The sequence below is a fragment of the Bos grunniens genome, chromosome 27, assembly GCF_055505025.1.
Source record: "Bos grunniens cultivar Pamir isolate PY7600 chromosome 27, Bosgru_T2T1.0, whole genome shotgun sequence".
NCBI lineage: Eukaryota > Metazoa > Chordata > Mammalia > Artiodactyla > Bovidae > Bos > Bos grunniens.
Genome location: NC_141191.1, coordinates 25092932 through 25116888, shown reverse-complemented (window position 1 = coordinate 25116888; position 23957 = coordinate 25092932). Strand labels below are relative to the sequence as shown.

At 38.8% G+C, this 23957-nt stretch overlaps 2 protein-coding genes across 3 annotated transcripts in view; one reads left to right on the top strand and one right to left on the bottom strand.

The window, feature by feature from the left end:
• The window catches only part of DLC1 (DLC1 Rho GTPase activating protein), a 515132-nt gene that overhangs the window by 472245 nt on the left and 18930 nt on the right, over positions 1–23957 (bottom strand). The window lies entirely within an intron of this gene.
• Positions 15792–23957, top strand: part of C27H8orf48 (chromosome 27 C8orf48 homolog) — a 36126-nt gene continuing 27960 nt past the window's right edge. Inside the window, exon 1 of one of the 2 annotated variants that reach the window (XM_086380737.1) lies at positions 15792–17427. In XM_086380737.1, coding sequence (XP_086236863.1) covers positions 16640–17427 — 788 coding nt within the window. In that variant the 5' untranslated portion in view covers positions 15792–16639. The remainder of the gene's footprint in view (positions 17428–23957) is intronic. The other variant, XM_086380738.1, reaches the window with a different exon arrangement.

The window sequence follows — 23957 nt, the reverse complement described above, 5'->3', positions numbered from 1 at the left end:
GATGAGGTAAGCAAATTTAATGGTTTCAACCCTACAATTACATTTCCACTCTCTGTGCATCCACATTTCCCTAAGACATCCCAGTGAAATTACACAGAAACATCGCTGTGTAGCTAATACTCATCACATAACTCATGTAAGTGACACAACTGGTCTAAAAAAGGTTGATACATTAAACAGCAGAGGAATTAATTTTTAAGTCATGTTAAAGGATGTGGTGGAAAAAAAACATCTGGAAAAGAACAGGTTGATTGAAATAGGCCTGCATGGTTTCAGAAATGGAAGATCATATTAAACTAATCTCCAAAAGAACTCTGAGAGTATTACTGCCAACATAGACAAAGGCAGTTCAAGGATGTAATACATTTGGATTTTCAAGGATCATATGAAAATGCTGGAGCTTAAAGGGTCAGTCTAGCAATGAGTTATCCTTTTATCCTTCCCATTGTTTTCAAAGATGAAGCTCTGGCTTGTTTTAGAGATACATAGGGATGGGCAAGAACATTTACATTCATTGTGCCTACTACATGCTGGGCTATGATTGATATTAGAGTGATATATCTTCATCTAAGATGTCTGGTCTGGAAGCCAGGCAACTATTTTGACAACACAATAGAGACAAACACTAATCCAGGCAGATTTTACATGATCTGCTTGAGATGTTTAAGGGAAATTTGAATTTTAAAATTAAAGCTGAGGATAGTCCTCATTCCCATCTAATGATGATGAAATATACAGGAAGGCATATGGTGTTCTGCAGAAGCACTTTGTAGAAATAGAAAAGAAATGATATAACCAGAATCCTAAAGCAAAATGTCATTTTGTACATTTTTTAGTTATTTGTAAAGCAACTTCAACTCTTTTAAAATAAGCTTAACTCTTGTGGAACAGATAAGTAATTTAATTAGATTGGTGACGGCAGTTACCACTTGAATCTAGCTGCATGATTTATGTTTAATCATAGAATCATAAGCCAGAAAGAATCATAGACTATAGTTCCAAGATTCTTGAAGTGTGTTTTATAATACAAAATAAAAGTTTTTATGGTCAAATAGTTTAGAAATTAATGGGCTAAATGAAGTGAAACTGGGTTTTCTTCTTAAGGAAATTTCACTGAATTTACTCTCCCAATGTGTATTTTTTTTTCCCCACAAATAGACAGCACATAGAAAGTCTAACATAATGTTAACTGGAAGTGGCAAAAGTTGGCAGTGTTCCTTGTTCTGGGGGAAAGGATTTTAGTTTTTCACCACTGGGTGTGTTCCTGGCCATGGGTTTTTCATATATCGCCTTTGTCATGGTAGGTTTCTTCTATTTCTGGTTCACTAAGTGTTTTTGTTGTGAAAAGGTGTGGAATTTTGTCAAATTTTTTGTTGCATCAGTTGAGATGATTTGGGTCTTTTTTCCTCCATTCTGTTAAGGTGACATATCACACTGATTTTTGTTCGTTGACCCATTCTAAAATTCCAAGAGTGGATTCCACTTGGTCATGGTGTATAACCCTTTTAATGTACTGCTTTGGGTTGCTCAGATTTTGTTCAGGATTTTCATGTTAATATTTGTAAAGGATATTTGTGATGTTCTTGTGGTGTCTTTGCCTGGCTTTGGTATCAGTGTATAAGTTTTCAAAATACATTCTGGATTCAAAAAAAGAGAGAGACAGCACGGCTTATAGTATTTACCAAAGTACTCTGACTATGCACACACTTAATGCGAACATGTAAGAGTATGAACACTTCATGGGAATATGCACTGGAAAACTCTTTGGAAGATATTGCTTTTGCCCAACTCCCTTATTTTGCAGAGACAGAATTACGATTCAGTGGGTGAAATGATTTACACAGTCAAAAATCAGTTATAGTGAGCCAAGATTAAGAATCTTGCTTTTAGATTTTCAATTAGCACTCATTCTTTTAAACTATGGTCTTCAATTTGCATACACATAACTCTCAGAGAACTTAGGGATTTTCCTGACATATGTTGGCATAGATAGTTTTAAGGGAATATAGTGTCATATCTGTTTCTTAAAATTGATTTGTATTAAGAACAAGCCTGTGAGTTGAGTTGATCATCCGGGCAGATTGCTTTCATCTTTCCTATAACGTCTTCCAAGATATCCTTTCTTTTTTATTTGATACACTGGGAAAAATGATTTACTTTTATAGAAAAGCCATATGCTTTTAAGAAATTTACCTGGCTGTCATTGGCTATCCACAGAATTATAAAGAGTACTATTAAATGAAAAAGCTTGTTATTTCAGCTTACATAATATTGGTCTCATCAATGTAATAGTTATTAACACCCACAGAACATAAACATACTTACATTTGGATGGCATTCGCCACTAATGTGCCATGGATTATTAATGATCAAGGAAGCGACCTGTATAAGTCATTATATTGCAAACTCAATACCCATTGGATTTCATGTATATATCTACTACCTTTATTCCTATTATCTTCGATGAGTCTGTGCCTGTCTGAGACTAGTCCTTCATCCGTGTGCTAAAGTCCCTCCTCTCCCACCTGCTAGAGGTATCACCTAAGCCTTTCTTTCTCTATCTCTTGAATCTCTGTGTTGTACTATTCTCTTTCATATTAAAGACAATCCCCTCCAACTTTTATAATTTAAAAAATTAAAAAAAACCCACAATGCCCTTTTGATTCCACTGGTTCCTCCAGCTCTTTCTCCTTTTTCTATTGCCCTTTATAGTAATAAATTTCCATAGTTATCTATACTCATTGTCTCTGTTTTCTCTCTTCCAATCCTCTACAAAACTAATTGCCTTGTGTCTTTGATCCCTATCGCTTCAAAGCCACTTTTGTCAAGGTCATCCCAGTCTCCTCCATTAATAAATTATCTAATGGTTAATTCTCAGCCCTTGTCTTACTTCAGGGCATTGGATATGGTTGATCACTTCCTTCTCTTTGAAATACTTTCTTCACTGAGCTTCCAGTACACCACATTTTCCTGTTTTTTTTTTGTATGCCCCTTGCCACTCCTCAGGGTCCTTTTCTGGGCCCTTGAGAGTCCCAATCTTTGGACATAGGGCTTACTTGTTTCTCTTCTTATCTGTAGTCACTTCTCATATGACTTCCTTTAGCTTCTTGGCTTTAAATGCAATCTCCATGCTTATGACTTCCAGCCTTCTACACTGCCATCTCCGTGTTTTTTTCCTTGGTCTCCAGATGTGTATACTGCGATACCTACTTGATATCTGTACTTAGGTGGCTAAAAGACATCTCAGCATTTCCAAACACCCCATTTCCGTGCTTCCTTTCCAATTGTTTTTCTTGCATTTAATCTGTTTCCACTAACGATAGCTCAGTCTTTCCAGTTTCTTATCCTTGATGCTTCTCTCTCCTCATATCTCATATGCCCAATGCCATCGAGAAATCTTTTAAGCTCAAAATGCAAAATGTTTCTAAAATAAGATCATTTCTTATCAACTCCACTGCTGTCCTTCTGGTTCCAGAAACTATCATGTCTTGCTCAGACTTTTATCTTTCTGCACAACCCCCATCTTGCTTTCCCGTCTTTATCCAAACTGTCACAGCAGCCAGAGATGTCCTGTTAAAATATCTGCTTGAATATTCCATGGCTATTTTTCTTAGAGAAAATCCCGAAGAGTTCACAGTAGCCTACAAGACCCTCGAGGTGTCAACTTCCTGCCGTCTGCTGGGGGTTTTGTGGCAGAGGTCACTGAACTGTTCCAACTGATGGATCAGGGATAAGGACGCAAATGCACACCTAGGCTGTTTACCTGACAGGTGTGCTTCTTCTGAAGGAGGCCTGGCTGGTCCACTATTTCAGGAACCTGAATCGCCTTTACGAGCAATGCAACAGTAGGGAAAACATATGCCGACTTCAGAGAAGAAAGCTGTAATCGATACTGCTGACTTGTCAGAGCTGTTGCCAGGCTATCAAATCAATCACTTAATCATTTCATTCATGTATTCTTTTCCAAATGTATTGATGATCAGAAACGTGTAAGGCATATAATTTAATGGTGGAGAAGACAGAGTTTTCCCAGGCATGGTAGGGCTTTCAAGCTTTTAGTTATGAGGGACAGAAAATTGTTATCCAATTGTGAATTATTGATAATGTGGTAATTGTTCTATGCACATTCTGGGTACTGAAATCATGAGTAGTAGGGAGTGGAGGGCAAAGCTTGCCTGAAGAAATGACAGATAAACTGAGGTCTGAAGGGTGAGTGGTCATCAGGAGACCTGGGTCGGAAGCAGGGGAGAACTGCTATTGAATACAAAGTATTAGTCTATTTCTTGGGATAGTTCTCAGATGCTTGAACAATCTTCTTTCTCTTTTTCCCTAATGTGTTTTTACAGAAAGCCTTTAATAACAGCATTACCCCAAATGCTTCACTTTGTTTTTGGTTTCTTTTGCAATTTGGAAAAGCCAGTTCATATCCGAGGAAGAAGTTTGAAACCAGTGGTTTCAGACAAGACAAAATGAGGAGAAGCTATAAGGAACATGGAAAGGAGGGATAGAGTTTGAGCTGAGGGAAGATAATTGTTTAAAAAGGAGTTGCAGTGGAAGGGAGGTAGAGATGAAGTGAAGAACGTGAGGAGTCTAGAGCCTGTGAAGGCAACTTGAAGACAGGTGCAGTAAGTCCAGTGAAAAATGGTGGTGTCCTTGACTAGGACATTTAAGAAGTCACTAAAGGGAAGCAGCCAGTTTGTAGAGGTGTTGTTACTACAGGGTTGTGGGACTGACTGGAGGGGTGATGGGGGAGAGGACGGACCTACAGATGGCTCTTAGAATTTAGACTGCTGTGCTCATTAGTGGGTTTCTGCTTTGTGTTTCATGAGTTTTTAACCTCATAACCATAATCTCTTGACTATATTCCAAGTATCCAGTCTCTTTTATTATCTGATTACTTTTAATATCTAATAATTCTAGACTTTCAATGACATAAGTATCTTCAAATACTTAGTATGAAAAACAGTAGGAAATCAAATTACATAGAAATTTTTAAAAAATTGCCATTTCTTTAGTGAGGAATGGAATACTATCTAAGTGGAAGCATGTTGCTGACCATTCCGTTTGAATTCCTTTTGTCCTGTGATTCTTAGAATATGATGTTTCGGAGTCACTGGGCTAAGACAGATCTGATGGTGAGATACAGTTTTATGCTGAGGGGTGGAGGGTGGGCGTGCCAAAGACTTGGAAAAAATATTACCTACCCTGAGAACATTCAATCAAGATGACAATTTGGAACTCAAACAGAAATTGCCAAGAATATTGACAAAATAGCATGATAATCTCACATGGAATTTGTCTGCGTTAGTTAATCATGTTGTCCTGATACACTATAGTCCATGGGATAGCAAAGAGTCAGACACAACTGAGCGACTTTCACTTCACACTTCACTTCAGATACACTCATCAAATACAAAATCGATACTTAACTGAGATATTTTTTTCTGAAAGTGAAAGTCGCTCAGTCGTGTCCGGCTCTTTGCAACCCCATGAATGACTATATAGTCCATGGAATTCTCCAGGCCAGAATACTGGAGTGGGTAGCCTTTCCCTTCTCCAGAGGATCTACCCAACCCAGGAATTGAACCCAGGTCTCCTGCATTACAGGTGGATTCTTTACGAGCTAAGCCACAAAAAGAAAGTGAAATACTTAGAAAAAGAAATCTGCATATAAATATTTTAAAGGTTGGCAGAAACTGTATTCATAGTTTTAAACTCCTATCCCAAACGATTCCCACTTCAGAGTTGGTTTTGATCTCTAACATACTTCTAAGCAATACAAGTATTAGGTGAAGAATGGAGAATTATCTAAAAAAAATAATCGTTTTTTGAAAAATTATGAGAATCCAATAGCTTTTTAAAGTATACTTTAAAAAATACCTTACTATGTGATATAGAGAGGTGATTCAGCAATTATTAGGAATAGTAAAGGTCTGACACAAATGCATTAATGCTATTATTAGTATTATAATACATGAATTATTCTGTTATTAGATATGTTCCAACATTAAATACCAATCTAAAGCTAATTACAATTATAGCTTTAGGTTACTTACAGCATGTTCATTAATCAAAAATCAGGATATTTGATAGAAAACATTTTTTAATATAAAAATATGAAGTGAAACCAGGAAAACAAATTCTGTGTAGGGATATGAATCTATATGCAAAGAATTTAACACGTTCGGTGCATGCATTTTAGCAGGGAAGAGGACAGAACTTAACCTCTGCTGGTTAGAACAGGAGCTGGCTTTGTGAAGTTTATTTTTCTGGCACTTGTATTCTATTTACCTGAACATTTTGATCATCTTGCTAAAGTTGGGAGATTAGAGAATCAGAAAAAATATGAAGGTGGTAGCAATGTTGAACTAGCAGAGCCCAAGGAGCTCACATGTTTTAATCGTTTTTTTGTTTTTCTTTTTAATTCCAGCAAGCAACTTGTAGTTATTTGCTGTTCAAATTTGCTTTTAAGATCAGGAGAGTGCTTTGGACCATTTTATTGGGTAGGTAGGATAAAAATGGGAAATAATCAGAAAAGTAAAACACTTCTTAAAAATTAGAGAATTCACCATGAAGAGCCAGTATTAGAAAGATCTCCGTCTTCAGCTTCATTATGAAATCTACTCCAAAACTGTAATGATGGTGGTGACCACAGTGTCATGTATTGAGTAACAAGTTCTCCATATTATCTCATTTAATACTTAATACCACCCCCAAAAGATGGCTGCTGTCCCTGTCATATTATAAGAGACAAGGATGAAGGAATTGATGCAACTCCTTCATAACTTTTTTCTTTTAAAAATTCATGTGCTCTGACAAACCTTTCAATGTTTATTGTGTATATCTAGGTTAACTGAAGTTCATATTTTATAGAACCCTGTGGAAATGACTGGGGCTTCCCCGGTGACTCAGATGGTAAAAAATCTGCCTGCAATATGGGAGACCCAGGTTCGATCCCTGGGTGGGGAAGATCGCCTGGTGAAGAGAATGGATACCCAAACTTCAGTATTCTTGCCTGGAAAATTCCATGGACAAAGAAGCCTGGTGGGCTACAGTCCATGGGGTCACAAAAGAGTCGGACACAATTGAGTAGCCAACTTTCACTTTCATGGCAATCACTATTGTTTTATAGGTCACTTTACCAAAGCTTGCATTGGGACATATCTATATAATAACAGCTAAGTAAGGAAGATGACTAATCAGATCACACAGTAGGAGAATAGCATGTTAAAATATAACAAGTGGACCACTTTCAATACTTTCCAACTACATTTAGGATTAGGCAGTCCAAATAATTTTGATCTCTTTGATGCCTTTCTCTTCATTCTAGATGAATTAAATTCTTGTTCTCATTTTTATAGTGTTAGTTGTTATCACTATATTTAACATAGAGGAAGGCCTTGCAGAAGAGTTTTCACCCCTAAGCCTTTATCTCCAAGTGATTTCCAAATTATAAATTTGTGACTTTGAGGAGACGCTATAATAAAAGAGGGGAAAACCAAACAAACAAAACCGACTTCACAAACAGCAGAGCAGCTTAATGAGAGAGAGTAAAGGGTCTCACAAGTTTGATGCATAAAATTTAGCCACAGAAAAGACAAGAAACAGCTTCTACTAGCCAGAACAAAGGCTGACATTGTGCGATTGCAGTGGCATAATATGTGGGCTTCAAATAAGAGTTCTGGTCAGCGGGACATAAAGGAAGTGCTTCATTAGCTATCATAGTGCATACCTCCCAGGCCCGTACCATGGGGCAGCATGCAGCAAGGGCAAGGGTGCAAAGAATGAGCTATTCACTCAGGTTTCATAATCTCGCTCTGTTTCAGCCTCCTGGGTTGACAGCTTTCAAGTTAAGCATGGAAGGCTCTAAAGAAACAGTCCTACATTCTTCAGTGATAGAGTTTGTTTTTGGAAAATGCCTATCTAAAATAAAGAGATAAAACAAGTTAAGACTGTGAGTTCAATTTATTGCATTAGATGTCTTTCCAGAGCCCAGTGATATTTTTATGATGACTGTGAAGACTTCAGTAGAATACTTCTACAGAACGATTGGTCTCAGATGAAATTATTTGCAATTCCTGTGTCATTCAACCCTATGCAATCATATGAATATTCATTGTACAGTGAAAGCTGACTTTGTAAGTAGGAAAATTACAGTGATATTGAGCAGAAGAAAAATAATTCTGTGCAGTAGTTTTTCAGGAAACCACTGTGAATTTTGATCTTTTACCCAGTCATTTAGAGACACAGACCTCTCTCCCTCAAGGAAAACAAAACTATTTAACTCAAATTCAAATCAATGGCAACATCACTGAATTCATTTCATATATCTTTGAAGAGAAATACATTATATTTGGGTTTAAATTTATAATAATTTGCTCAATGCCAAGGTCAATCTTAAATCATGTTGCCGGAAGGCTCAGGGACCTAGCTGCATGAAATTGCATAAAGATGCTGAGAACAGCTCCAAATTTAAACTACAATGAAGGGGAACTAAATAAGGGTAGAAAACCTATATATTATGTTGTTATTACAGAATTTTCAGAATAAAATGGTGAAATATACCATACAATTCAAGTTCACACTTAACTCTGTTCCTTGTGAATAATATCATCATCGCTGCCCTTAAAATATTGAAGATATTTGTTTCTAAAATAATTGAGTAATTTACGTTCTATACTTCTCTGACATGACTGAAGCAACTTAGGAGGAGGAGGAGGATAGTGAAGCTGTGGGAAGTCATTGTTTAATGCCTGCAAACATTAAAAATACTGAAATACACCAATCAAAATATCTTTAAAAAACTACATAATATTAAAATTTAAAATTACTTGTTTTTCAATAAGAACAATAATTTCTAACCTAAAATACTAGATATAAGCAATCTACAGTCTAGCCAGTCAAGTTCGAGATAGTGTCAGAAAGTATGACTAGCACTCATAAAGACGCCCATGGGTTGCCATCTAAAACAAATATGCTTCTTAATTCACAGAGAAATAAGTGATACTCACTGCAATTGATATTTTTCCCACTTTTCCCAGTAAACTGGGTGGGAGTTTCTCCCTTCTGTAATCCCTTCCACCCAATAAATTTGGTAGGAGGTTTTTCTTTCTGTAATCTTTTTTTTTTTTCAACCCTGCTGACTGTTACAGGGCTTGTCCCATTACAATGACAAGAATTACAGGACTTAGGGCTGTGCAGCTTGCAATTAAGAAGCAGCATCTTGGAATTAACAGAGAACACTGCCATGATGACCTGCATAAAGAATAATACAAAGCGGGAGGGGAGGGGAGTTTTCTGTTAAAATCTCATCCTGTTCTGTTAATGTTCCAGCTACTGGGGAACCCAAAAGTCTTTCCCCCTCTGTTGTCTCCCTGTATGAATTTTTCTTGGGCTTCCCAGGAGGTCCAGTGGTAAAGAATCTGCCTGCCAATGCAGGAGACTTGGGTTTGGTTCCTGGGTAGAGAAGATCTCCTGAAGAAGAAAATGGCAACCCACTTCAGTATGCTTGCCTGGAGAATTCCATGGACAGGGGAGCCTGGCAGGCTACAGTTCAGGGGGTCATGAAAGAGTTGGACATGACTTAATGATTAAGCACACTGTAATGTAGCTTTAGGCTCACCTATAAAGCAGTTTGTCTTAAGTCCTTGTACTTAATTCTATTTTATTTTTCTCACTTAGCAAATCACAGTCAGACCTTAATCTGGTTTTCATATAAAACACATATTTTATAGATTGAATTATCTTCCCCACCCCCCAATTCTTATGTTGAAGTTCTAACCGACAGTGACTCAGGGTGTCTTTATTTGGAGATAGGGTCTTTACAGAGATAAGTTAAAATGAGGACATTAGGGTCCGATGTGTGCTCAGTTGCTCAGTCATGTCCGACTCTTTGCCACCCTATGGACTATAGTCCGCTAGGCTCCTCTGTTCATGAGATACTCCAGGCAAGAATACTAGAGTGAGTTGCCACTTCCTACTCCAGGGGATCTTTCCCACCATGGATCAAACCCATGTCTCTTGCATCTCCTGCATTTCAAGTGGATTCTTTATCCACTGAGCCACCTGGGAATCCTGTATTTCTGGTTAGGAAGACCAATTTAAAAAAAATCCTCAGTGTTTATAAGTTCAGTGCATTTCAATAAAATACCATATGTTTTTTACTTTTATCCTAGATCAAGACAAGTTGGTTACAAAGTTCATCTGGAATAATAAACAAGAACATCCAAGAAGTTGTTGAAATGGATGACAGGAGTCTGGCCCAATGAGAGATTAAAACATTATGCATGTATGCTCAGTCATGTCCAACTCTTTTGTGACCCCATGGACTACAGCCCATCAGGATCCTCTGTCTATGGGATTCTCCAGGAAAGAATACTGGAGTGGACGGTCATTTTCTTCTCCAGGGAATCTCCCTGACCCAGGGATCGAACCCATGTCTCCTGTGGTTCCTGCATTGGCAGGTGGATTCGTTACCACTGAGCCACCTGGGAAGCCCTAAAACATTATAAAGCCCTTTAAAACTCTATGATATTGATATGTAAATAGAAAAACAGACTAATGTACTAGACTTGAAAGTCAAGGAAAAAAAAAAGACTAAGTGCATATGGGAATTTATGACAAAAGACAGCACCTAAAGGATATAAAATATTGTTGGGCTCACTGGCTAGCCATATGGAAGAAAATAAAATTAAACTCATTCTTCATACTGTACTAGAGAAGTAACCATAAAAAGATCAGAGTTTTAAAGCAAGGGAATAAAAAGAATCACAAGTACTACAAGGAAATATGAGTAAATGTCTTTATAACATGGGCATAGGAGATTTTTCTAAATGTGGCTAAGAATCCAAGAACAATAAGGAAAATGATTGATAAATTTGTTCTGTGAAATAAAAATGTTTTGCATGGAAAACAGCATAAGTAAGTAAAAAGACAAACTGGGGAAATCATTTACAGCTTATGTCACAGAAAAATGAATAATAATATTTTGATTTTTAAGTGGGTTTCAAGAATTGAGAAGAATAAAACAAAAATGTTATGGAAAATGGGTCAAATAAATGAATAAACAGTACACATAAGAAGAAATGTAGATGTCTCTTGTATACATGGAAGGTGTTTAATCTCACTTAAAATAAGAGGAATTCAATGTAAAATTACACTGCATACCATTTCTCTTCCCTTAGAATCACAAATTTAAATTTAAGTGCAACTCCTGTTGGCTAGGCTCTTGAGAATAGCCACTCTCACACGTTTACTGGCAAGAATGCAAAATGCACACTCCATATAGTGGGAAATTTGGAAATACTCGAAAAAACTATATGTACATTGATTCTTGGATCCAATAATCTGACTGCTAGAAGTCTTGCTTGAGTTACATCTCCAAAAATGCACAGAAAAATTGAATTTTTTATAATCATAGAAAGTCCATCAACATGTGGAATAACTATGGGAAAAATATTCCCACAATGGAATACCATGCAGCCATAGAGAGAAATGACGAAGGTATCTATAGTTTTATGTAAAGTAATATCCAGAATATATTTTTAAGAGAAAAAAAAAACCCAAAAAAGATGTGAACCAATGTGTAGAATATACTGAATATATTTTTTTCATAAGAATGGGGATTCAAGTATATATTGATTTTAAAAAATAAACTTGGAAGGATACATCAAAAACGTTAAAATAACGATATAGGAAACATTACAGTAAATAGAAAAAAGTTCTGCCTGCTCTATTTTTTCTTTTCAGTTTTTTAAACTGTTTTACATGGTAAGTGATGTGGAGTATGAGACATTGGAGCCAGATTAGCCAAATGCAGTGAATGGACCTTGTTTGGATTTTGATTCCAAACTGCAATTCCCAAAACAGATTTTTGAAACAACCAGAAAAATGTAAATACAGAAAAATTATTAGGTGATATTAAGGAATTATTATAATGTTGTGTTTTAGATGTGACAATCAGAATAATGTGGTTATGTTTTTAAAAAGGTCTTACCTACTAGAGATATAAACTCAGGTATTACAGACAAAATAATATTATATTTTGGATTTTTAAATACTGCAGAAGGGAGGGAGTTAGATATCTCAAAAGCCTTAACATTATACATACATTTGACCTCTCAATTACAATTTCTAGAATTTATCCTAAATATATAGTTATGAATGTGTATAAAGATTTAGCTAGAGAAATACTTATTCCAGAAGTTTTTAGTGGCAAAAACCTGGAAATGCCTTGTGTTTAAATAATTGTATTAGTTAAATAAATCAAATAATGCAATATCACCTTTAAAATTATGTTGAAAAAGAATTTATATAAATTGAATGGAAAAGTGTTCATATTATTGCTAAGGAAGAATTCATAAAACCATAATCCAATATAATTTAGATTTTATTAAGAAAAAATTCTTCAAGGAAAAATATTAAGGTATTATGCAAGTGTTTTTAGTGACTATTTTAGGGAAATCAGAATTCAGGCAACATTTACTTAAATTCATTGTTTAGTCACAAAGTTGTGTCCAACTCTGCAACCCTAAGGACTGTAGTCTGCCAGGCTCCTTTGTCCATGGGATTTCTCAGGCAGCAGTACTGGAGTGGGTTGCCATTTCCTCCACCTGGGGATCTTCCCAACCCAGGGCTCGAACCCGCATCTCCTGTGTCTCTTTCATTGGCAGGCAAATTCTTTACCACTGAGCCACTGGGGATATTAGTAGTTTATCTTTATCTTTTAAACTACTGACAATCAACATATGTTATCTTTGCAAAATAGAATAGCTATTAAAGTAAAAGAGAGTTCTTCATCAAGCAATTCATCAATTTCAGAAAAATAGTAACACTGAAGACATAGAAAAAATAATGTAAAGATTGAGATATTTGTCTGGTAAAACATTTTTCAAATATGAAGAACAGCCACTGCACTGTAAATTGAAATCATTTTTTATCACGAATGATGTAAGATTCCTGTCTCCTCAAAAATGGTTTCTCACAATGAGATTTCTGATACCTTCAACCTAACCCCTTAGGAGAGGAAGTAATTTTTCATTTTGCTTGATCACAGAACCAGGCACAGTGTTATGAAGTTTATGTAGAGGGTAGACTGTTTGTAAAGAATCTGTCCACTTAATTTCTCTTATTCATAAACTAGATTCCCTCTTGGTACCCTGGGTCCACCCCAGTGGCTCCTGGAAAGGGTACAGAATGCCATCCTGGAGAGGAGGCCACTGTGATTCCTTGGAGGAGAAGTGCTTGCCTGACAGGAAGAGGCTGAAAGCTTGCCCTTCTGCCTCCGAGGAAAGAGAAATGAGAGAGAGAAAGAATCTGACAGGAAGACTAATATGTTTTGACCTCCTGTCTCTGGGGTTAAGTCCCGTAGCTGCAAAGCATATTTGATTGTTCAGGAAAAGCTGGAAGGAGAGCTTTTGTTCTCCTTAAGGACTTCGAGGGAAGAGACGGTGACAGCAGGCCAATAAAAATAGTGCTGCGACATAAGTCGGCCCGGAGCGCCTGATTGGTCTCTTCCCCTCTTAGGACTTTCCACCTCCACCTCAGGCAACTTTCAGTCACGCTGCTGTTTCTAAAGGACCCAGTGTTACGATTAGCCCCTAAGAGATGGTACGATGCCTGAGATTCCTGGAGGAGGACTTGCCACCGGAAGTTGTCTGAGTGATGAGGAGGTTGCAAAGCTTTAGGCTATGCTGTGTCTCCCGGAAAACATTCTCCCTTTTCTCCACCACTTGTCAGAAGCTTTTGAAAGAAATGAAGTTACCTGTGGGTGTCAAGATGCAGGCAAGAGAGCCCAGAGAGGGTTTGGCAAGGTCCAGTAGCCTAGGATTTTGTCAGGGTACTGGAAGGGACCAGAATAACTGTGCCTTGGTGGGAAACAGCGCACATCCAAGTATCACCTGCAGTTTGTGGTGGAGACCAACAAAGAGACTGGCACAAAGTTAGGGCCCCTACACCAGATGTCCCAAAGATAATAAGGATTTTCCCTCTGCAAAGCACTGTCTTGGGAAGGAAGAGAGTGAAAGAAGGAAGGAGTGTGAAAGAAGAAACAGCTCTGTTAGAAGTGGTATTAACATTGACTGAAGATTTGCCAAAATGAGACTGAGACTATCAGGACATCTTTAATTATCAGGTTAATAGTTTTTCATAGCTATCAAAGTGAGTGAGAACATGTAAAGAAGATGACATTAAAACAAAGTTAAAATGTAGCATGTTCTTGGCATATTTGAATACTGATAGCCAATTTTTTTTGTTGTTTTTAGTTTTAGTTAATTTCAGTTTTTGCAAAAAATGATTCTGAACTTCACAGATAGTTGATAAATAAAGAAGCAATTATATAACGGTTACTGAAACACTGAAATGTTTCTATGAATTTTCTGGGACAGCTACAAATGTTTCCTGTTAATTCCTCGATGTTTCTTTTCCTGATAAAAACAACAACAAAAATTTTTAATGACATACTTTGTTTTTTTTTTCCCCCTGAAAAGCTTGATAAAATCTGCTTTCAGTAGAGTGAGTAGGAGTGACTTGTATCCATTGGGATAGTAAAAAGATTTTAGATAAGATGGGAAGTTGCAACTGTCTCTCCTTCCCTTTTCTTCTTTATATATTCCTGTTCTTAAAAAAAATTTTTTTTTTTACTTTTTATTTTTTGCTCTCACTTGAGATATCTAAGGAAAAAGATTAAAGGCAACACACTTGTTCACAATTCTGTTAAGAAGTCAGATTATATATATTTCTTGCCAGTACTGCTCATGGACTGTTCTGAGATTTTGTTTTCACATGTGTATCACTGACCATGCTCATATGCAAAGAAAGACAGAGTCCTGGGTTCAATCCCTGGGTGGGGAAGATCCCCTGGAGGACTGCATGGCAACCCACTCCAGTATTCTTGCCTGGAGAAACCCATGGACAGAGGAGCCTAGTGGGCTACAGTCCATGGGGGGGCAAAGAGTCAGACAGACTGAGCGACTAACACTTTCCCACTTTTCACATGAATGTGTAAATATTTCAGGGAATGAGGGAGACTTTTGAAACAAAAATTAAAAATGAAAATCTTGAGTCCTTGAACTGGAGATTACTTGGCTTTAACCACAAATTATATATTACCTCTTTTTAAAGATTAATATTATATGATAAAATATGATTTGGGTGGAATGAATGAAGCTGAGATCTCTTCATCTTCAATATGAACTGGCTCATATTTGAGAGATGCTTGTCGAACATTGCAGAGTTTTGCCTCACTGCCAAAGTGAGCACTTTTGTAATAACCTTAAATATATCTGGCCAGACTTGAATAACCGCCCCCATCCCCCTACTCCTCCGCCCTCCCTCCACCCCGCCCCGGAGAGAACTGGGAGAGGGAAATTATCTCATTTGGAATTATCTCATTTGAAAAAGACTGTAGTTCCTCGACCTTGTAGTACTTATGCATCAAGATTGAGGTGCGTACCTGTGTGAGGTAACATTTATTTCTGTTTGCATAGTCATTCAACACATTTACTCAGTAACGATTTATTGAGCACTTTCTATGTATCAGGTACCCGTGGAGACTGCAGCACAAGACACAGGATTTCTGCTTTCATGGGGTTTTTAATCTGGAGGCGGCGGTGTGGGAGGTATTATCAAATGTGTATAAAATACAGAGTTGCAAACCCGGAAAGAAAGGCTGTGCAGTAAACTGTTGGGGTCAGTGGTGGATATGAAGCTCTTCCAGAAAAAAAAAAAAAAAAAAAAGGTGTGTGTGTGGGGCGGGGGGGTGGACTTGAAAGAGGAGCAGTATTTAACGAAGAGGGAAGAGCAGCAGTTGAAGTGCCATTCAGAGGAGTACTGCCGGAACAAAGGCCTGAGAAACTGAGATCTGGGAAAACTGCAAAGTCGTCCAAAAATGCCGGAGCACAAAAAGCTGTGCAAGACGAGGCCGGAGCAAGCGGTAGAGTCGATGCCCTGCCACGCAGGAATCTCACAGGGTGGTTTCAGTATTTAGATTTTCAAAGATGTGCTCTGCGATTAGATGAGCTCTTAGCTATCTGATAGGCAGATACGTTTTTGCTTGTGTTTTTCTGGCCAGCAGGAGGAGGTATGTTTTTGTTTGTTTGGGGCTTTTCTTTTTTTTTTTTTGGATGCATTTAGCCCGCGTGTGCATTATCGGATTAGTCAGAGGCCATCTATTCCTGTTGGGAAAGAGGCGTGTTTACTTTTTTGACCCCTGGGGAAGGAGAGTTTGCAACCTTTTCTCGATCGTTATTGGATTTTGCACTAAAACAGCACCGAGGAGGCGGAGACTCTGGAGAGCCAGAAGAGAGGGAGGCTCCGAAAAACTACACGAACTGTGCGGGCGGAGTCGGCTCCGAGGACCGTGGGGGAAGGGAAGGAGCGCGGCGCCCCAGCGACCCTCTGCGCATGACCGCCTCTGGTTGCCAAGGCAGCGGGACGGAGTCGCCCGGAAGGGCTTCCCTTGAGGAACTGCCGGCACCTAAAACTCATCCCCGAGGGGCTCGGGACTGACCAGTTCCTGAGGCAATCTTGACCACGGCAAAGCAGATGAGGCTCAGAGCCTGATGCAGTGTGATGGCCATCCGCCTAGAAGCTGGAGGATTCAGAGAAACAGGGAGAATTGGCCCCAGCGGACACCGGGTCTATGGCAGACCTTTCTAAGGAGACCTTGGAGTCCTTGACTGATGAGGTAAAGAGTTCCGGTTCATTCAGTTCCTCTGGAGGACTGCAGCCCTGGTCTTATGCCTCTAGGAGCAAGTCTGAGAGTGGATCGCTGCCTTCCCGCTCGGAATATGGAGACAACCAATCTGAGCTTTCGGACTTCAAAGCTAATGTAAAGAAATTGAGCAGAAAATGGATCCACAACCTCAAGGGCAAGGAAACGAACTCTGAACAGTACCGACCGGACACTAACCATCAAACAGAAATCACTCAGGCATCCCCTGAAGAACTGAATGCCCTGCAGTCTTTCTGCACCGTTAAGGTAAACCTGATCCACCATAGAGCAAACTCCAAGGGGAAAAAGAGCAGCAGACATAAAAAGCTGCAGCTTGGACCCGAGGCAGAAGCTCCAGAGGTAGATGCCTTAAAGTGTACTGTCCCTGACGAGCTTTTGAATAGAATCTATTTTAAAAACATAAGGACAACACCCAAACAGGTGGGAACAGCTAAGCAACACATTTCTTCTCGGTGTCCCGACTGTATCAGAAAAAGGGCAGAACTGGCCCAATCTGCCTTCCTGAAACAGAAGAAGACTTTACTGGAGTCACTTCTACTCCAAGAGAAAATAGATGAACATCTTCATACGCAAGACTTCCTTACCCTTGTCAGAGAAGCACACCAGAGCCTTCCCAGGCTTTCAGATGACCCCAGAAGAATCTGGGAAAGACTGAATGAGAGAAAAGTAAAATTGGAGACTCTGGTTTTTGAAAGGTCAGATATAAAGCAGAAAATGTAGCAGAATGGAAGTAGTGCTTGTCATTCACCTTTTTGTCCGCTTATTCGCAAACCTCTTATTCTTAACCAAACAGGGGGTGGTGTTTATTAATGATAATGTGTCCTGTGGGTTAATGTTTCTGTTGTGTATTTGAATAATTATCATCTCTGTAATAGGGGTGGAGTGGGCACGCAGCCTATAGCACCCAATTCTTAGCGTGGCCACGGTTATTGGGAGACCTTGAGGACAGCAGTTATAAGGTCCCACTCTGCCTGTGGTCACCCCCCAGTGGCCATCGTGGCAGAACGTGGGGTGCGAAGCAGTCATGGGGCCATGCCTGGGGACAGGCTGAGGGCTGTCCTGAAGAGCCCCAGAAACCTGGCATGGCCTCCTAACTGGCCAGGCCCAGGCCTTAAAGGAGCAGCGAACCTCTCCCATCCTCACCTCCAGGACCTGTGGTCTCCATGCCTGGCAGTTCAAGGAGGCCTCAGCAACTGGAGTAAATGGGGAATCTGCCACTCAGGTAATAGCTTCAACCAGCTTCAGTCTCTCTGTTCAAGTTTCAGAAACTGGTCCAGCTTAGATCGATTGTCTATCCTGAGGAAGTGGCCAGAGGTCAGGAATAATTTGCACAGACATGGAGCATCTACTTCAGGTCCACCACTGTGGTTGGGTCTCTTTTCAAAGAAGGGCAATTGTTTGAGCTAGGAATTCACATGATTGGTATTTGCTACAGCACATACTCCTATCGATCCTAAACAAATGATTCTCTCTGATTTAAATAAGACTGAGAGTCAGTTGGGTTCTGGGTTCCCATCTGGGCAGGGACTGGGGACTTAGCCATGAGGGTGCCTGTCAGCTAAGGTCTGCCTCCTCAGCTAGGCCTGGGCCCTGGCGGGAGGACCCGAACTGGGTGCATGACAAGCGCTTCAGGCAATTATTGGCCTGTGCAAGGATCACCCTCCTATTAGCCAAGCTTGGACCTTAGAGGGTGAAAGTTGAGCTTTGGGATCTTGCCTTTTCTTGTCTGAACTGAGAATAACATTTATTTTGGTGAAGGTTTATGAGGAACACCTTGGGCCATGGACCAGACCTCAGGAACAAAGGATCTGCCACTAACAAATTTGTAACAACTAACACACCCTCCCTCACCTTTCCTATTAAGGGGATTTGTTGAAAGCTTTTGGGGCATTATGGGGTTCTTAAAGCATGGCCTCACAGTAAACCATTCTATGCTCCAAACTCTTAATGTTTTAATATCCTTTGGCCTAACTGTGTGTGGGCACATGGACCTGCATTCTATAACATTTCTACAGTCACTTTGGAAACAAGAGTTTACTATTCTTCTCTCACAGATTTAAGGACTAAAACTTTCCACCCAGTGATTTTTCATATTATAGAAGGCAACATTTTAGTTGAAAGAGTTACAAAGTTTTTATAACAATCTAAGAGAGAGATACTGGCATTTTGGATTAGGATTTTGACTGTACAGGTAGAAAGAAAAACAGAAATCTAACAAGGATTTAGAAGGCATTCTTTGGTGAAGAAATGAATATAGGGGTTTAATAAAAGGTAAATGTTAAGAATTGACTAAGTTTCTGACTTGTACATTTGTATGATATGATAATTTCATTGAGATAGGAACAATGAAAGAGGATGGTATTTGATTAAGAAGGCAATTATGTGGACATGATTAGTTTGAGAAATATTTGGGACATTCACGTTGAGAGGTTGACAAACATTTGGTTATGTGTGCTTGTGATTTGAAGACAAGGTCTAACCTAGAGATTTGAAGTAAAGGGTTGAGGGGGAGGGGATCACTGGAAGATACTGTAGTTAGAAATTGAAGTTATAGATGTGGTGAGCTCTTCTTGAAGAAAATAGAATGAGAAGAGAAGAAAGGCTATGACCAGTTCTTGAGAAATTCACCAATTAGTGGCTGGGTAGAGGAGAATAGGAGAAGGCAATGGCACCCCACTCCAGTACTCTTGTCTGGAAAATCCCATGGATGGAGGAGCCTGGTAGGCTGTAGTCCATGGGGTCGCTAAGACTCGGACACGACTGAGCGACTTCACTTTCACTTTTCACTTTCATGCATTGGAGGAGGAAATGGCAACCCACTCCAGTGTTCTTGCCTGGAGAATCCCAGGGACGGCGGGGCCTGGTGGGCTGCTGTCTTGGGGTCGCACAGAGTTGGACATGACTGAAGCGACTTAGCAGCAGCTGCAGCAGCAGAGGAGAATAAGGTTTCCCTGATGGCTCAGTGGTAAAGAACCCATTTGTCAATGCAGGAGATGCAGGTTTGATTCTTAGGTCGAGAAGATCCCCTGGAGAAGGAAATGCCAGTCCACTCCAGTGTTCTTGCCTGGGAAATCCCATGGACGCAGGAACCTGGCAGGGAATAGTCCGTGGGGTTCCAAAAGAGTTGGACACAACTTAGCAACTGAACAACAGCAACAACAGAGGAGAATAAGCCAGCAAAGGAGACTGAGGAGGAGTCATCCTGGAAGAATAAAGGAAAACAGGAAAGTGTAGTATCAGAGAGCAGAGAAAGAGAAGATTTCAAGGATGGGCTGTCAAAACATGCCAACCCAACAGAGTTCACAGGAGATGGTTTAGTCACATATTGGCCTCTTGGCCTTAACAGCAGTCACTTCACTCTTAGAATCTGGGCAGACTGACAAAGCAGATTGAGGAATAAATGTAAGCTAAGGACATGAGGAATATGGGTATAGACTTTTTTTTTTTTTAACTTGAAAAGCTCCTTTATTTTTAGTACAGTTAAAAATATCAGAAAGCATAAAGGGCTGATCTAGTGCCCCCTTGCATTTTGTTGTCCAAATCATGATTAACAACAGTCCAATTATGTTATGAATGCTGCTTATTTCTGAAATTCTGAGTAATTTCTTACATTCTGAGTAAATGTCACCAGTTTTCTAGATGACTTACAAATTGTTACTAATCTTATTTTCAAAGGAAGTGGTATGTAGACTCCATGAAGTTTAGCTGTGGAAGGAGAGCGGAGGAGATAATTTTTGTACATGTCTTTACACCTAACCTATAATAATCAAAAACCTATAATAATCAAAAACTTGTAAAAATCAGCAAAAAATAGCTTTTGTATCATATTTCAACTCTTTAGTACTAGTCTTTGCCTTGGAGAAGGCAATGGCACCCCACTCCAGTACTCTTGCCTGGAAAATCCCATGGACGGAGGGGCCTGGTGGGCTGCAGGCCATGGGGTCGCTAGGAGTCAGACACCACTGAGCAACTTCACTTTCACTTTTCACTCTCATGCATTGGAGAAGGAAATGGCAACCCACTCCAGTGTTCTTGCCTGGAGAATCCCAGGGACGGGGGAGCCTGGTGGGCTGCCGTCCGTGGGGTCGCACAGAGTCGGATACGACTGAAGTGACTTAGCAGCAGCAGCAGCAGTCTTTGCCTTGACCTTCATTTATGTATAAACATGCTCCTTTTTTTCTATAAAATTTATTGTATTTCTATTAGTCATTCCTAGATAAAACGGGAAAAGAAATCATAGTAACTTTTTATTTGAAATCCACACTATGTCATGCTTTATCTTTGCCATATTAGTATAAAAAATTCTGAATTATTTTCCCATTAAGGGTCGTAATTCATCCCTTCAGTCAATTAGGCCTTCCAATCCATGCACAAGAGATTTTAAATTTTGTTTAGGTCTTTAATTTTGAAACAAGTGTTTCATGTTTCGTGCATACAAGTTGTGTGCTTCCTTTATTCCTAAGTATTTTACTCCATTGTTTGCTATAGTAAATGGATTTTTTTTTCAATTCATTTTCTTTTTGGATGTTCATTGCTAGTGTGTAGAAATACAACAGATTTTTGCCTGTTGATTTCATATCTTGAAACTGCTGAATTTATTGATTTGCACTGACAGTTTTTAAGAAAATGGATTCTTTAGGATTTTAGAGCTAGAAGATTTTGTCATTTGTAAACAGAGATAATTTTACTTCTTTCTTTTGATTTGGACACTTTTTTTTTCTTGCCTAATTGCCCTGGCTCTAATTTCCAGTACTGTAATGAATAGAAGTAGTGAAGTGAATACTCTTGTCTTATTTCCGATCTTAGGGGAAGAGCTTTCAGTTTTTAACCATTGAGTATGTTTGTGGGTTTTTCATAAATGGCCTTTTTCATTTGGAGTAAGTTCCTTTCTATTCTTAGTTTGTTGAATGTTTTTGTATCATAAAGGGGTATTTCATCAGTTGAGATGATCATGTAGTTTGATGTACTCCTTAACCCATTGTCATGCCTCACCTTCTTTGCACTCAGCCCATAACCTTGAAACACTGACTAATCAGAATTAGATGTTGTAGTCTGTATGCTAAAGCACTAATATAAATTTATAACACTTGTGTCTTCATAATCTTTTCTTTCTTCCTTGATTTGAACAACTGGAGGGTGGAGGTTCCATCTTATACACTTTCCATGGGACTTAGCACAATGCCTGACACAGGATGGTGCTCAAGAAAAGTTTCAATGATGGAAAAATAAGTGCATCCAAATAATGAGATTTAATATGTCTTTTGCATCAGAACAAGAAAATAATCTGCTAGTGTTTTGCCTTTGTGTGGCTATTTTCTATAATTGTTCTCTTTCTCTCCATGGCTTGGATTCCTTTTTATCATGTACATTCATACTTTCTCTCAGTGGCAAATTAGTGGAACACTTTTTGATATCTTTCCATATGCAGCCAATTAATACAGTATTCATTTAGAAGAATATAAAAATATCTCTCTGGAATTCATGTTTTCAGATAGAAAAACATTTATGTGACTTGTTAACTTCAAAGATAATTCATGACTTTTTGCAGTTTTGAAATGAGGTAGAAATTCTTGATGCTCAAACTCGAAAAATAGTTTTTAATTCTTCTGAACAAATTCAAAAGGAATGAATATCCTTTCTCCAAACCCTTTATAGCGGCACCCAAGAGATTCCAGTAAGTCTGGAAAGGAAAATCTATCAGATCAGATGCTAAGAAACCACATATTTCCCCAATGCACTAAAAATGTATCTGGCAACTTGGTACAGGATTAAATAAATGCAGCATATGTAACTGTAATATAGACAATCTATAAATATGCATCCATGTAGTTTATGTTTTTTATCTAGATTTTTAATGAAAACAAATTCTGCACTGAGAAACAAATCTATGCATTTAACGAGTATTAGAAAAACAAAATCCTTAGAACAGAAGTAAGTGATGTGCCAGATTGAGAGAAAAGAAAGTTCAGTCCTGAACCTCTGAGTCATTCAAATTCCAGTCTCAGAACTGTTTAGGAATGTTTGGGACACCCAGCTCAGAATACCTCCAGTTTTAAACATGTTAGTTTATTTCATGATGAAGCCTAATATAGTAACATAGTTGTTTCTGCAGCAACATAGTTAAATAGGCTGCAAAGAAAATAAGAATTGTGGTTCTACATGGGTGTGGGTTCTCCTTCAATTTTTTTTTGGAATTGACAGATGAAAAGTACATACACAAATAGTTAATCTGAGACAGAAAAGGAAAAGACAACTGAATTCTCAGTTGACAATGCCCTCTGCAATAGAGAATTTCAAATTCTCCAATTTTCTGTAAACTCAAATTACAATGGATATTACAAAATTCTATCAGAGTGGCTCCAATAATCCCAGAGCCTAGTTTTGATGAGCCCACTGTTGAGGTATTAATTGGGGTTTAGGAGAAAGTATGTTATGGTCATTCCATCCTAAATTTGCTTTGAATGTCAAGACTGATGACCCCACGTGAAGTCTGAGAAGGTCTGAAAAGGTCTATCGCTCACATATTGAAAGTTGCTTCTGAGGGACACAGGGCAAACTCCCAAGCTGATCTAAAAATGACTGGAGAGAGAGGAAAGATACTGATTTGGATTTTACTGTGATCAGGGAGTGGGGCTCAGGTGAGGATTCACACCTGTGAACTGGGCTTACATGGTCTGAACTTCCTGCCAGTACCAAAGGGAGCCCCTGGGATTTTATCAGCTAGTGCGAAGGTGGAGTGGGAATGAAAGGTGGGCGTGCACGTTTTTGACTGTCAAACATCAAAAATGGAATCAGACTCTTTATTACCGGTCATCCTTAATGTTTGACTGTTGATAAAAAATGTCATATTTCATTTAATTAAAATTTATCTTTCTTGAGTATGCTTGAGTAAGAGAACTCTATGAGGCTTGTAGCCTGAGACAGACAGGGGTGGGGAAAGTTCCATTGAATACCTTGTTCAAGAGCTCAACATTGTGTATTTTTAGAACTGAAATGGTCACCCTTAACATCTGGCATCTCAACATGGATAAAGTGAGGCCTGTATTGTGGCTTTAATATGTCACCTTGATTTATATTTTGGGTATCTGTGAGGCAGGAGACTCCCATAGTTATTTTCCCCAAGGAGGGAAAACTTGGATAAATAATTGCTGTGGTTAACACTGGTGGAACTAGGTGGCTAGAACACTGCAATGGCCTGAGAGTCTGTAAGCAAACACAGATGCAG